The 15,836-nt window shown below is 42.4% G+C and overlaps 1 protein-coding gene across 2 annotated transcripts in view; it reads right to left on the minus strand.

Annotated features, from left to right (window-relative positions):
• VEPH1 (ventricular zone expressed PH domain containing 1) overlaps positions 1-6,088 on the minus strand; it is an 82,450-nt gene extending 76,362 nt beyond the window's left edge. The window contains exons 1-3 of one of the 2 annotated variants that reach the window (XM_026854880.1): positions 5,872-6,088; positions 2,672-2,963; positions 513-728 (exon numbers count right to left, since the gene is read on the minus strand). In XM_026854880.1, the coding sequence (XP_026710681.1) occupies positions 513-728; positions 2,672-2,809 (354 nt within the window). In that variant the 5' untranslated portion in view covers positions 2,810-2,963; positions 5,872-6,088. Of the gene's footprint in view, positions 1-512; positions 729-2,671; positions 2,964-3,216; positions 3,311-5,871 lie in introns of those variants that run through there. The other variant, XM_026854881.1, reaches the window with a different exon arrangement.
• Positions 6,089-15,836: the final 9,748 nt, after the last annotated feature.

The raw sequence follows: 15,836 nt of genomic DNA on the forward strand, positions 1-15,836 counted from the left end.
CAGTTTTCTGTGTTGTACCAAGTCTCAGCTTTTATAATAAAAATGTTAAGGGAGATCCTCCTTACCGACAGCATATCTAGTGACCTCAATTTCATATCATTAAAATCTCTTCGGCATTTTGCTGTCTTCCAGAACAATTAGAACAAATAACCTCTTCCCTGTTATTAAGTACTTACAAATGAATTTTTTCTGTACTCACAGACAGTCCTACATCTCCCACTTTAATGCTTAGCTGAAATGCAAATACTGAGAATTAATGGAGAATTAGTGAAATCTGGCACTAAACAGTCAAGACACTTCTAAAAATAAGGAAGCTGCCAAAACTTTTGATTCACTGCAGTGGATGCCATATACGTGTAACAGTCTACATTAACATTTGGGGTTGTATTTTTAGTTTTAAACAAATGCAGCCACTCCCATGCACCCTCAGAAAACACACAAGTGCACTTTAAAAGATAAAGCTGAAGAGCCAACAAATGCATTCCACTCCCTTGCTTTCAGCTCAGTCTTACCTGTAAGATGCAGCTCATGATATCAGATGCAATTTTTGCATGTGGTGTGTCCTCATCTTTTCCAGAAGGCTTGAGGTTGTGCTCAAGACATGACTCCCAGAGTGCCACGAGGGCCTTCCCGTGTTTTTCTATGGACGCCGTCTCCCTCATGGCCGTGGTGATGCGAGTGATGCAGATTTCCACCACAGCCTGGTCGTTGTCATTGGTCTGGTAGTCCTGGTTCAAACAAAAAAGGTATTTGCCAAAGAAGGCCCAACCTTTTCAAGGACCCCACAAAATTAGCCTGAAGACACATAGTCTTCGTAACTGCCCAGTGTCTATTTTCTCATTTCTGCCTTTACAATGAACATTTAGTGTGATTAAACACAGAAATTAGTCTTCCCATAGACAAATCACCGTCTTAGGTCTTAATTCTCATTATTGTAAAGGTATGGATTACGTTATCAATTTTTGTTTTGGTAGTCTGTCTTGAAGCACAGCCTCCTTACCCAGGGAATGCAACCACACACCTTAGAACCACTCACACAGGCCTCTTCTCCCATCACCCTCCTAAAACTGAAACTGGAATCGTTATATCCACAATACATATACCCAAATGCAGGGTCCCAAATATTTCACGTCTTGTCAAGTCCCTGATGTAAACACAGTTAGTTTCAATTAGTATCAACGTAACATAAATAAAAGTTAATTAAATAGGCTTTATCACAAAATCCTGTAATCCCCCATAATCACTGACACGGATGCCATGTGGGTGTGAAGTGGCAGCAAAAAGCTGCGTAAGACACAGTCACCGTCCCTCAGTCCCCTATGCTGTTCCACCCTAAAAAGTAATGAAGATAAAAGACAGGCTGAAGTATTAATCAAGTCATTGGTTTTGCCAGACAAAGCATGATGATTTTTAAAGGGCTGGAGCCAAGTTCAGCACTAGTTTGCAGAGGCTCCAGTCAGCTCGGGGGTGCAACTCTATCACAGGCTGAGGCCGTGATGTTTGGGTCTGTCTCAATGCAATTCTCTGCCTTTACTCACTGCTAGCCCTCTACAAGCTTTGCTTGGTGTGACAGAAAAATCTATGCACTTAAAAAAAAAACCCACACCCCACACCCTCGTTCTGTTGTATAAGGTTACCTATTGCTAGAGGTGAACAACTCAACAGCTGCTGGCAGGGACTGCACAAGAGTGAAGCCCTGGGGAGAGTCGCGGCCGCTGGCGGACAAGGAGAGCAGAGCTGGCCTGTCCGTGCTGCTGGGAAGCTCCTCACATCTGGGGACAATCCTGTCCCTGAGGCTGCTGCTGGGACAGGCCCCGAGCTCCAAAGCCCTCTGGCAGGAATGGCCGCTCGGCAGGAGTGGATGGGCTCTGCAGGAGCTTCATACAAGTGGTGTGGGGGTAAAAACGTTTTGTGGGGAATTTCTCTCAAAAACTATATTAGTGAGAATTTGTGGAAAATCCCTGATAACCTGCAGTTAGGCGAGCTGAAGTATGTCACAAACAGCAGAGGCAATAGCCAAAATAACTTGATTAATATTCTGTAGGACTGTGCAGGTGTAATTGCTGTCAAAGAAATGACCAAAGAGCCAGGGGAAGAGGCTGTCCTGATGGAGGACTCTATTCTGGTTGCAACCAGCCACACCATGATCAATGCTCTGAAAGTCTGCACGCTGCCAAAACTGACTCCTAAAATCACATGCTATATGAAGTGCCACCAAAGGACACTTGTGAGAACACGTATGTGTTGTAACTGAACATCCTAAGGCTCAAAAAAAGCTTTGCCAATCCCTTCAGCAGACTGGAAGCAGGAAGGATGAAGGGGTTTGGGTTTCTTGGACAGCACTTTCAAAGAATTTACCAAAATCCATGAGCCTACCATCATTCCGAACACTTTCTGCTGCAAACCGAACACAACTATACATACCTGCAACCTCCTGCTAATCTTTAATATGCCTTAAATAACTAATAAAAATTATGATAAAGATGAACTTGAAATATTTTTAAAAGATATCCAGCCTGCAGGAACTGGATTTGGTTACCACTTTAAATCTTACCCTTTGCTCAGCATTCCTGGGTTTTCTAGAAACTTAAAGTACATCCCTCCCTCTAAGATTTCATTTATGAATACATTTAAACTCATGATAAACGATTAAGGACAGCGCTTCACTTACCGCAGATGAACTAATTATTTTTATTTGTTCAAGAGCTTCTGAAAGGCTTCCTTCGATTTCAGCATCCTCTAAGGAGAAAAGATCCCCTGCACGTGAAAGGTCCTTTTGTGCCAAAACCAGCCCAAACAGCTGATGCATGGCTGCGCTCGCTGCCGCTCAGCCAGACCTCGGCACGCACCATGTGCGGGAACGGCTCAGATGAGGACAGAATGGAAACAACCCCGTGGACTAGTGGTCAATTTAATATGATGAATAAATCCGGGGCATATTTCAAGGTTTTCTTGGCGCCAACCTAAAAGGGAAATAAAATTTTTAAAAGGGGGAAATTAGCAAATGTGTTGACTGTCATATTGCAGTGTAGCAAAGATTTTTTAGTGTATACAAGCAGCAGACAGGATCCCCTGATCCAGGGACACCCTTAAGCACACACCACAAACTGCATGTTGAAGGGCCTTTTGCCCTCAAACGCCAAATAGCTTAAAATTAGCTAAAAATGCATTATTTTTAATAAACCCCTTTTTAAAAAAAATTTCAATGCATATCACCTGAGCAGGATGGTGACTGGACTAAGCGATGAGGGCTACAAACCGCCTTCCTGTGGGCAGTAGAGAGCGGAGCTAGAGGAAGTGGGTGAAGCCCATTTGTTTGTTTTCTGGGTTGTTGTGTCTTGATTCCAGAAATACACTATTAGCAAGATTGAGAAGATAATGATTTTTGTTTAGAAAAACAGCCAGTTTTGTTGCCAAAATGATCCCTGCAGTCTTTTCAAGTCATGTGAAAACAAACACTTGGCTGAGCTGAAACTATGCACTTCTTGGCTGGGGAATTTAGCAGGACCTGAGCCAAGTGGGGCCAGGCTGGGCACCATGCACACGCTTGTGAAAGAGGACGGTCCTGCACTTGAGCCTCAAAACTGGTGTTTTAAGCATTTGCAGAGGAGACATTTGCCTTAATTATAGGAGAAGTTTGGTTTTCTCCACATTTCAGAAGTGCCATTTGTTACTCCAAGACTGCCAGGATTTACGGGTTGACATGGAGCTGAGGGATCTGGTGGAGTCAAGAATGGTCCGTGTGAGGTCAGTGGAGGAGCTCCAAGGGCTTTTCTAACCTAGATGAGTCTGTGACTTGCCTTGTGCTGATGGGTCCCCTCTGCTCATACATTTTGAGGTGAGGGTCTTCATGGCCAACCTCAGTGCATGTGAGAAAGGGACCAGCAGCACAGGGTCCTCCAAGCCCTGAACATCCCATGGGGCTTGGACACCTTGGACATTGACAAGGCAGGTACAAATCCATGCAGGTAGAAAATGTCTGTCCTCGAGTCTTCTAAGGCTCTCCATGATGGCCCTAGCAGTAGGAACAGGACAATGGTAGTCCCTCCTCCCTCAGCTCCCTGTTGTACTGCCCTTCTTCCACCCTTTCCCACCAACAACACTCCCGACGACAAAGAAACCCAGCAAGAAACTTCAGGCAGAGCTGCGAGGGAAGTGGGATGGTGGAAGAACCTGCTGTTGGAGACCCTACTGAGAAAGGGATGAACCACACAGAGGACGTGTACCAGCACTCACAGCAGCCACACTGAGCTTCTGCTAGCCAAAGGGGACACAAAGACACATAATGCCATGGCCCTCAGGAAGCTGAGCTGCATGTGAAAGGAGTGGTGACAAACAGGAATGACTCTGTGCCCCGGGAAGCTGCTGCACAGCTCAACAACCTCCCCCCAGCCAAGCTGATGGTCACCTCAAGCTCCCTTTAGCTTTAACTGCATCTGTGTTGGCCATCTTTTAGGACACAAGTGATCATTCTCACTCCTTCAACACCAACATCTTCTACACCATCAGTATTTTCTCAGTGATGAGGCACGTGGAGGTAAACACAGCATCAGAGAAACCACAAAGTAGGCTGTTGGAGAGGCATTTTGATTCACAAAACAGTAACTGAACTGAACATACTGAAATGTAAAGAACATATATATACACATATATTATATGTATACAGATACCTGACTATCTAGCTGACAAACTTATGACATTAAGGTAGGCCTACGCTAAATATGATACTCATTAATTCGAGAGTCTGTGTTAACTTCAGATGTTATGCACTGGAAAAGCAGTTGCTAGAACGGGATCACTCTGCCTTTGTTTGTGCACATCACATAAATGACCTAGTCTGTGTTTCCAAAGAGTATCATTTCCCTGTAGCTTTACATAGAGGAAAGAGAAGTGTCTGAGATTTGATATGTATTAGCTGAAGTGAAATAGAGGAGGAAAGGGAATGTTATGAAAAATAGGCTACTTTAAGCTGGACAGAGTGATGAAGAGGGTGGGTAAAAGCGACAAATCAAGGACTCGGTCATCACCACATTTTCCACGCAGACTCACATTAGATGGACCGGCTATAGCAGCCTATGGCCACGGCCACCCCGATGGCATGTGCCAAGCGGGGCAGGCAGAGAGCTCCTGCCCACCGGAGCCCGTGGTGGCCAGCAGCAACCTCTGCAGATGTGCACCTAACCCAGGTGCAGCTTGACATGAGAACATGTAACAGACCACAAATATTACCTCACAAAACTAAAGCTTTCCCTCTGTGTCCACTTATTTATCTAACACAGAATATTTACTGATTTTCAAGGCTGGGAAGAGCTCTACCAAACACATCTTCCAGGTGTGCCTGTGCGGATTCACAGCCAGCTCCTCTAGGTTCTTCTCTAGAGCTGATAAACAAAGTACTGCACTGTCAAACTAGACCGCTTGTAATTTTTATTTGAGATGCAGAGTATCCTTGATCCCTGTTACTCTATTTTTTTTTTCACCTGAAAAATAACAATCAAATAAGGGGAAAAACCTATGCTGAGAACCTTCTGGAAGACACTCAATGAAACAACCTCTATTTGAATAGCATAAACAGGACCTTGCACTTGTTCTGCCATAAGCCCGTTTGAAAGGGTTTTTTCATTTTCCCAAATCTATTCAATATCATTACACAGGATTTATAGTTTGATTATTTGCAAGAGGACAGAAGCAGAAAAGAGCAAATAAGACTGCAAACCCTGAAGCACGGCAGGCTAGATCCTCCTGACAATTGCTACAGCATGGATCAGCAGGGGATGGTGGAAGTACAGAGACTGGGCCCATCATACTCATAATTTCTCAAATTCAAAAATAAGAGTAAAAACTCAAACTTTTTTTTTTTTTTCTTTTTACCTGTTCATGACTCCAACACGACATCCTCAATGATGGTTACAGGTGTGCAAAGCTTGTGACCTTGGAGACAAAGTCTGACCACCCGCTTTGCGCTCTCCTGCTACCCCGGGCAGCATCCGAGGGCACGGAGAGCCGGGAGCGGGTGGCAGGCAGTGAACCTGAAGCTGTTAATCGCAGTGCCAGGAGTAAGGCATTTCAGGAATGCAGACTAAAGCAGCCTAAAAGTTACCAGCGGCTCGTCAGGTGACTAAAGGAACCTAAATGCAGAGAAGCCTTATCTCTGAATGAAACGCTCTGTTCCTAGGACAAAATACAAAGCCTACTCCACTTGAGGGCGGTTGTTTTTAATAGAGAAAACAGAACTCTCTGTGTTAGTGGAAAGCTATACTTCCCTGGGAAGGAGGTAAAAAGAACCTCAGTAAGCTCACACTGTTGGAAAGAAAAAGAACAAGTGAACAAACTTGCTACAGAAGAGATTTTCTGTCCAGAGGAATAAATGCTATCATTCTGGAACCCTTTACATGAATACAAAAGAGGGTCTGAAGTTCGCTTTGGCTTTTAACATCGCTCTCATAAGTAGCACAAGAAAATCTGCACACATAATGTAGCAAAATGCTCTAGGAATGAAGATCCATTTGAACCCTCCCTTTGATCAGCTGCACTGAAACACTGCAGCCCCTTCTTGGCCTTTCACAAATGATATTCTACTGGCCGTGCTTCTGCAGAAGAGTTTCTCAGAAAGGCCCCATTCTCTACCTGGTGAGCAGACACCTTTTCTGCAAGTTTTACAGACAACACGAAGGACAAGGCAGAAAAGTGTTTACTTAGAGAAGCTCTCCGAAATGGAATTATAGCGAATCTTGTTAATCATTGCATTATGTAACAGCGCTGAAAATACTTGCTTTGCATAGGCCTTCAAGGGAGAGAATTGTCCCTGAAATATCTCCTTGCTCACTACAAGGCTGTACTGATCCTACTAATAGGTAGCTGGCACTGAGGAAAAGGAAAGACATAACACACATCTTCTAAAATATAATGGGTTTTAATTATTTTTTTTTAAAAAAAAAGTATCAGGTTGGACAAAAAAATAGCTTTAAAGTATGATCCTGAGATGTCTCATTGCCCTGACTTTACATCACCTATCAGTGTCTTCTCATTGGGATAGGACAGAGATTACCGTACCTGTCAGATCAGCATCTGGGACAGATCCCACCTATATTTGTGTCCCATGTACAGGAGCAAGAGAAAATAGGCAAAGGGTCTTGCCAAAGTTTGTCCATCCCACATGGCTCCCCAGCGCAGAGTGTCTGGGGGGCTGGCAGCAGGGATTCACACCTTCTCACGGTCAAAAGGTGCGAAACAAAGCGGGGACTCCAGCTCTTGTAATGAGCTTCAACTCATCATTATGCAGGGAAAAAAGGCCTCAGCTTGTAACACAGACAATTTGCACTGGTTCATGGTGGACTACCACACCTAATTCAAAGTTTTGATTCTGATTTTTCAACACTTAGTTTCCCTTTTCATGATGAGCTGAAAGAGCCCTATGTTCCCTGGGACGTGGAAGCTGTTCCCCTCCAAGGTGAGTCTCTTAACTTGCTGGAGGCACAGCATTCTTACCAAAGCTCCTTATCAGAAGCAATCAGAATAAAAGCTAGCCTGACAGGTTTCAGAGCTTGAAGCAATTGAATTGGTCTGTTTGCAAAATAATTCCCCCAATAATAGAAGATTAACAATAAAAATTCTATGTAAAAGGGCAGTTGGACCTAGGGGCATCCAAAAGCCAATTGAACTTCGAGCTAAAAGACTGAGTCTTACAGTTTTATCAGGAACTTGGATTCTGCAGAATGACATTAGAAGGACAAAAAAAAAAAAAAAAAAAAAAAAATATCGATTAAATCAAAGAGGAAGGGGAGAGGATAAAAATTTACAGTGACACAAATTCTACAAGAAGTTAGAATAGTTTCCTTAACTTTCAAAAGACTTGAAATGTTAAGTATGGTTGCTTGATTTTACCAGATGGTGCTATCCCACTGAAAACACAAGTGCAACCTTCACAGACCTGTGCAATAATATAGTTAATCTAGTTCCATGCTAAATAACAGAAGCTGAGAAAACCCTCACTATATTGAAGCAATTTTAGGAGACACAGGCCACCTAGAGTTCATGTTAAGTGAACCTTATAGCATCTGCTAGTTTGCTCCCTGCAAAGCAAAAGGCAATTAAAACCTTACTACAGTGTTGAGCCAACCTGTACATGAACTTAGGTTAAGGCTGCATTTCAGGAGGTGAAGCATGCACAGTGCCAAACCCTGAGCCAACTCACCCCTGCAGCAACATCCCTAACCCGCCAGCACCGGGAAGGGGCCCTGCAGGCTCCCAAAGCCCCCGCCCAGTTGCAGTTGAACACATCAAGAGACAACAGGCCCCCAGTACAAACCATCCCCTTGCTGGAGCATTGCTGAGGACAGAGGATACGCCAAACCCAGCGCACTGCCGGGGTTCCCAGGTGAATCCGAGATCCATTTGGCACTTCCCAAATCCCACTCTCCTCTGTGACACCCGTGGGCACAGCTCCCAGCGGGAGCACTTCCAGCTGGTGCTTTGTGTTGTGTGCTGAAGGACCAAGCTACCACGGCAGCCAAGGCTCTTCGATAAACAAAAGGTAATGCTCATCTTCTGAAGTATCAAAGAAAGAAATCTAAAAGGTGGAAACTGAGCACCCGGTCAAAATAGTAACTTAGGTTTAAGCGTCAAGTAAATTACACAGGAGAGGGAGGTGATCTAATTCTCCTTAAATGGAGGGACTGTGTTAAAGGCCAGAGGTCTTGCTTTACAATGGCCATCTTGGGCAAATCACAGCCCAACGCTTTTGACTATCTATAAAAAGGAAAAAAAAAAAAAAAAAATCAATTACATGTTGCCATGCTTAATACACTGGATTGTATGAAGTGCTTTGGATGCCTTGGATGAAAGACGCTATAGGAAAGCAAAAGCAAAATAGTATTAGTAACTCTTTGCCTTTTCAGCACTCTGTGTGCAGACTATAAAATACAACTGTGTATTTCACCAAGCAGGGTTTCATATTTAGGACACGATCCCATAAAAACCAAACAGGACAGCAGCTCTATTAAACCCTGGGGGAGTTTGTGATGTTATTCACACATTCAACAAAGCGAGGTTTCGATTTCCATTCTCTCTGGGGGTGGGGACAAATGTTTTCAACAAGTGCATATTTAGTTTTATTTTACTTTTCCATCAGTAGGAGAAAGATTGGAATCATCTTAAAAGCAAACTTTTATTCTGTGCAAACGGTAGGATTCCCTTCTCTTAAAAACCTTATCCCTCATCTTACAGGAAAGATCTGGTTTGTGGAATTAGAAAAAGTATGCCTCAAACAGTCACAGACATTTGTAATATCTCCAAGACTGCTGGATACTTCCTTCCCCACATGCACCCATCCAGGAAAAAATGAAAGTCTGGATACATTTCCTGGTTATTTTCAGCCTGAAACTTTCCCAAGAACATTCACATATGCGATTTCTGGACAGAATATTGCAAGATATTTCAGAGAACTTTTCCCCTCTGCGTTACACTAATAATTCAATTTATTTTTTTAATGTTTGAAAAGCATTTACTCACTAAAATAGAGCACTCTTTCAAAACTTTTAAATAAAGTTCTCACATTTTTCAGTGAAAGAAAAGGATTAAAGATTATATTGAAAGAGCATCATTTTCACACAGGGTGAATAGACTACAGCAGTTCCCATGGGATCAGCTGCATATATTTAAACTCTTCCCACAAGACAACCATTGTTTCCTACAAGCCCCTCTTTTTTTTTCTGTCATGACAGGGTTCCACACTTCATGTCGCCTCAAAATCCCATGGATGCTGAGCTGGGCCAGATGATGAAACAATAAATTATGAAGTCTACTAATTAGGCTAGGGTTAAAAAAAAAATGGGGTTTTTTGCTAATGAAACACCTTGCTGCAGTCCTGGGAGCTGTGAACTGACTTGCTCTCAACATCCAGTTCTTATACACAAGGCAGCAGGAGTCCCATCGGAAGCAACTGCAAGATAAGCAGAGGAATTGTACAGTCTCTTTTAAGATCTATCTCCTCTACCAGAGTTGCGGGACTATACAGCTATCCTCAGCTTGAAGTAAGCGCAGTGTTCTTCCTAGATGTATAAACCAGCATGTTAATATTCTCCCCTATGATAAACTGGCTTAATCAGTAGGTTTTATAGGTCAGATGCTACTTAAGGGAACCAGATTTCACAGATCTCCGAGGCAATTTTGGCTGCACAATCCATGTTGAACCCAACTGATCCAGAGTGTAAGAATGTACTTACAAACTTAAGTGCTACTTTTGTAAACAGTTCATAACTTGACCAAATTTTTATGTATATACACACACACACACGATAACCTAAGTCCTGCTGAGACAGTTTTCTACAATTTTCAGTATGTAAGAAATCCCAAAGGTTTCTATTTGACTGCTGTTTCAGAACACACCAATGCTATATATAACACTTCATAACATTTTTTTAACATCACTAAGAGTTGTAAGAATTCCATTTCTACGTATCTCCATGACGTTAAAATATCATGCTAAAACAAACAACACACTGCTAATATGGAATAAATTGCTTCATATAACAAATAGCAACACCCTCCTTGTCCTGGTGATGCTGTCACAACATGGTCATTTTCAGGTGTTGTTTAATGAGCTTTCATATCTGTGACAAACTTTCAAGGCTGTTGTGATGTTACAGAAAAAAGTTGATGTAAAATTTTACGAAATGTATAAATAAGTATTGCTGTCTAGAGAGTGAAAGGCTAAATGGAACAGAGCATGAGAGGCTACAGGTTAGGGTCTCTGAGGTGCCACTCTGGAAGTGAAAATTGGACTAGAGCAATAAATAAATGCAAAGTCACCGTCCCTCAAAGCCTCGGAAAGAGCAGTCACCAAACAATCAGTGACCTCCCTCAGGTTCCTCCCAGGTACCTGGCAATGCCCTCCAGTTTCTCTTCGGCACAGGTTTTAATAAGGCCAACAGCTTGCCCAGCCTGCATTTTCAAAGATCCCCCAACGCAAGGCAATAACGCCACGGCAGCGGGGAGGACAGCGAAACCCCTCCGAGCCCCAGGGTGAGGCCAGAGCACTGCCAGAGCAACGCAGGCACTGCCCACCCCGCGGCACACAGCCTCTGCTTTGTCCTTCTGGGGCACTTCAGGCTAACTTACAAAGTTAGTCACAATCACTGTAACGCATTTACACATAAAATAGCCACAGCTCCTGCATTCACAAAACCCCCAGAAACAGTCACACCATTAAAGACTACGTTTCCTACACTCTCAAAAGCCTCTTGCATTATTTAATATTTGGATCTGCTACTCAACTTCTCTCCATGCAGTCATTTCTTCTCTATTGAAAATGTTACATGAACGCATATTTAAGTTAGTTATTCATACCTCTCAGAAGAGAAACTTCTGAAAAACATTAATAATTGAAGGGAAATTGTTGCTCTTTAGAGAAATTCTGATAAAATCCATTACAGTTGTCAGTCCCCCTTCCATCCCCCTGTCTCTGGTATGCGAGGCTGCTGGCTGGGTGCACAGCCTTGTCAAACCAACCGTACAGTCTGTTCAGTTACCCTGGAGTTGTCATGTGGAATCAAGCAAACAAATATCTTCTCTCCATTTTCCCCAACTCCGGCACTCAAAAACAGATCAGAACTAATTCTTCACAAAGCTTAACTTCAGCAGCAGCTTGAGTGAAAATGCTCCAAGCTTGATACGGAATTTGAATTAGTTAAAAGGATTTATCAACAGCCAGTGGTTACATTCAGTTAATTAATAACTTGCTTAAGAGTAACGAGGAAATTACAAAAGTTAATATTACTTTTGGGGCCTCTTCTCAGAAGTTGGTGAGAAGGCTGGACCCAGCCTTTCAGTGTCTTTGGAGGAAAGATTAGCCAAAAGAAAAATCAGGGAATAGTAGAATGCATCCTTTCACTTGACACCCGTTTGCATCTCACCAAATCATAGAACTACAGCCAGCCCTTCGAGGTGGAACCCCAGGACCCACCTGAGCACCTCCAGAGCTTGGCAGCTGTAGCAGAGAAATGATTTCCAAGTCGTTCCAGCAGCACTCCACACGCAAGCTGAACATGTTTTCCTTCCACATTAAGCATGTCTGTATACTTTTCCCCTTAACTTTCCTTTGATAAACAAATTCCAGATTTCCAACAAATCGACTAGAACTAAAGCTTACCCTACACACAGACCTGAAGGATCTTGGAACTGATACCAGCTACGTCCTATGTCCTCCTCTCCTGGGAGAGCACAGGAGCAAACCCACACCGGGAGTGCCCCAGCACTGAAATTTTTCTAATAACAGCCAAAGTAGTATCAAATGAACCAGCTCTCAGAACAGCAAAGCGTAAGGTCAAGCACTCTTATCCAGCTGCTGGAAGAAAAGACTGTTTGCCCAAAGATAACAAGAAGGCATGTTTGTACCATTCTTGTTAGGACTTTTGTCCTTTCGTAATACCGAAAAGGTTTATAAATTATACCGTTTCAAAAAATCTGCACCACAGAATACACATTTAGCCATACAAGTCTTCAATTTTGATGGCAAATCCTTCAAACAGCTTTTTTGCTGCTTTTTGCTTCACCGTGGCCTCTACAACCCAATACAAAATGAATGGTGGGGGAACACATACCTTTAATGATGTTAAGAAAGTCATTATTGGTGGTTTTTAAATAAAATGCAATTGTGTGTTCTCTACATCTTCCTTTTAACTTAGTATATGAAGAACGAAGCTTCCTTCTCTCCTACCTCTACGAAGCCATACAAAAACTTGCAAGTTGATAGCAGAACATAAATAGTCAGTCTAAAAACTTTTCTAAAGAGATTTAAAAAACAAAAGAGTTTCAAAAGGCAGTGTGGTCTAACTAGGAGAGCATAAACTAAGGTCTTGGATTTTACCTTTGCATCTGATAACTACGTAAGTCAGTGTACAGTAGGAATTAAGAGGTTGATTCCTTCACTCACTGTGAGCCTACTTTTGACTTCTAACAACAGAAGTAATATTTCCCGCCAGCATCTGACAATCTTTTAATTTTTCATGTAGGAGGAAAAGTAGAACCACAAGCTGGTTTCGGACTTACTCAAAACCAACTACAGTTGTAGCTAATGACAGCCCTCAGAAAATTTACATAGAAGTAGTTTTCTAATAACTATGCTGAAAGGGTGAGACCAGCGTTGACTCTTGTCAGACAACCCATTCTCTTAATGTCACGAGGTGGACAGCAGAAAGGGGTTCCCCTTACTCTGAAGTGAATGCACTCTGCTCCCAGAATCATCTGTACAGGGAGAAAGAAAACCAAGACAGACAGCAGGCTGGCAAAGTAAGGATGAGGGAGAGACCCCCAAACAAGCTTTGAAAAGAAGACTGATGGCATTACCTCGGCGAAAGACAGTGACACGGCCCTGTCCCAGCTAGGCACTATGAGCCCTTCCGATCCGTACACTCCCCGCAGCCATTTGCCAGCATCATCCTTTACAACCCTGACACAGTCATACCTTAATTTTCTTACTTCTACTTTTTCAGCAATGGATTCATTGCTATATACCACTCAGGTCACTAAGACGACGACATCTTAGCTCACGCAAGGTGGCACGTGAAAGAATACAGCAGGAAGACTGACTCGAGGCACCCGGCGCAGTCGTAAAAGTTCTGACTTTCCTCTTGCTGTTTACAAAAACCGTAACCAACTACACAGAGAAACAAGAAATTACCACTGGACCAGAGTATGGTTGGAAAGACAAACGGAGGCCGGGACAGCAACTCACAACTCTCATGCACAGGGTAAGCAATGTGTTGTACTAAGGCAAACCAAGATATTGTGATAAGGCGGCTAAAAGCTTTACACATACATTTTACTATCTGGAAAAGGAGATTTTACCTTATGAAAATAGCTTTTCCCATCCTAGAAAAAAAACCCAACCATTGTTTTTAACTTTTATTATAATAGCTACAATGAATTTATGTCCTTTTTAAACAAAGCCCTAAAAATATTTATTTTGTTAGACTTTTAAAAATAAACATCTTGTTAGGAAAGAGACATACTATTGTTCTCTCTCTAATTGGTGGAGAGAAACAGAATATTCCATATTCATTGCATTTAGCCTAAATGAGTCATGTTATCTTCTACCCAGACAAAGCATTTTAATTTTAATAATGACAATGCTGACAGCTACAATACTGTTCTTGCAGAAGTTTGCTTGTAAATAATTAACAATTGTTGTATAATGACAGTGGGTTTTTTGATAGCTCTATTAATTTCACAGTCAGGCTGGAGTCTCTTTAATTTAGGGTATTCATAAAAAATCAACCCCCTCCCAACCTACTAACAGAAAAGGCTAATGGAAAAAACAGGTTTATGTTCCTGCAGTCTGTCTCGATGCCAAAAGTCTGTTGTACACCAAGAGTCAGCCATGGAAAACCAAGGAGAACAGTACAGAAATCACAGATCATACCTCCAAGGGGTTTACATGTTTGACTGATAATTATCCACATTGCAATAAATAACAAATTCACACAGCACAATCCTGTTCTGTGTTGTAGGACGTGGTGGTGGCACTGTCAGAGGACAGAGTCACACAGGATGGCGCACCCCCTCTTACTGTCCTTTCAATAAGCACACTCATGCCTCAAAATCTTGCCAAGCAAGACACTGATCAATGTTCCCCTAATCCAGTCATTTTTAAAACCTGGCAACATGCCTCTGATTCTCAGAAAATCAACAAGGATACAAACACCTTGGGGACCATGAAAATGTTTCCTGTGTAAGCAAGTTCTTTATCACTTGCCATACAGTTCACTAAGTCACAGCTACATCTTTTACATACCTATTAGGAATTTTGTCCAAGAATTGCAGAACTGGATGCAGTGTTTCCTCTACCATAACAGGAGACATCCAATTTTTTTTTTTCCCCCCCTTCACATAACACATCTTGGTGAGGATGAAATATTTCACTCCAGAAATAAGAGAACCTCTGAAGTTAACAGAGAGACTCTTACTGTCATTAGAGGGATCTACAGTCTTTCATTCTCCCAGTGGCTATTTCCTAAAGTTACCTTATGCCCATTTGCTGTCCCAGACAAGGCAGTGGATAGTAACACAGACATTTATGAAGTAGTCTTTGGTTTCTATATGGACCAGGTAACAAGAAACATTTCTGGGCCATGCATTTGGCTGTCAGCAGCCCAATATTTAGTGTACTTGCATAGTTTGATCCACTAGGTGCGTCATTCAGGATTGTAAACTGTCCTGCCAAATAAAATATGTTAGATGTCAACCTAAGATTTCTACCAAATTCCATAGTACTTGCTAAAGCTATTTTCTAACTATTCTAAATCTTGTTTTCCATCCTAAATATTACTTATACTCCAGCTACTGGCAGAGCACAGCAATCTTGTTTGACACTTTTAGAAGAGCTGTTTATTTCAAATAAAGGCCAAACCCTGCGTACCAGACTAAGTCAAAGCTCCCGTTGAAATTAAAAGAGGCTTTCCCGAAATGAAGTCAAAAGACTATAGGATCCGACCCAAAGTCTCAGAGGAGTCAGACCCTGCCTCAGTACTGGAGCTGTTTGTTAGTCAGGTTCGTAGGTGGTTATTGCCTGGCAGCCCTATCTTGTAACAATACACAGAGCTCATTATCAGCTGCACTGCTCCAAAAGGCTCATCTGCATCACAAAAGACAACATCTGCTGTGCATCTAGGTGCCATCTCGTTGATAAAATGTATCAGAAATGGAAAAAGTTTGCATACTCATTTCTTTATAGCCACTGCTGTTCTGGACACAATTCCAAAATACTCATTGTCAACCAACAAATGTCCCTGCAGGTCCCTCTGACAGTGCTGGAGATGCTCTGCAGCCTCCCTTGCTGC

The sequence above is a fragment of the Athene cunicularia genome (genome assembly GCF_003259725.1).
Source record: "Athene cunicularia isolate RWA chromosome 9 unlocalized genomic scaffold, athCun1 chr9_part1, whole genome shotgun sequence".
NCBI classification, from domain to species: Eukaryota; Metazoa; Chordata; class Aves; order Strigiformes; family Strigidae; genus Athene; species Athene cunicularia.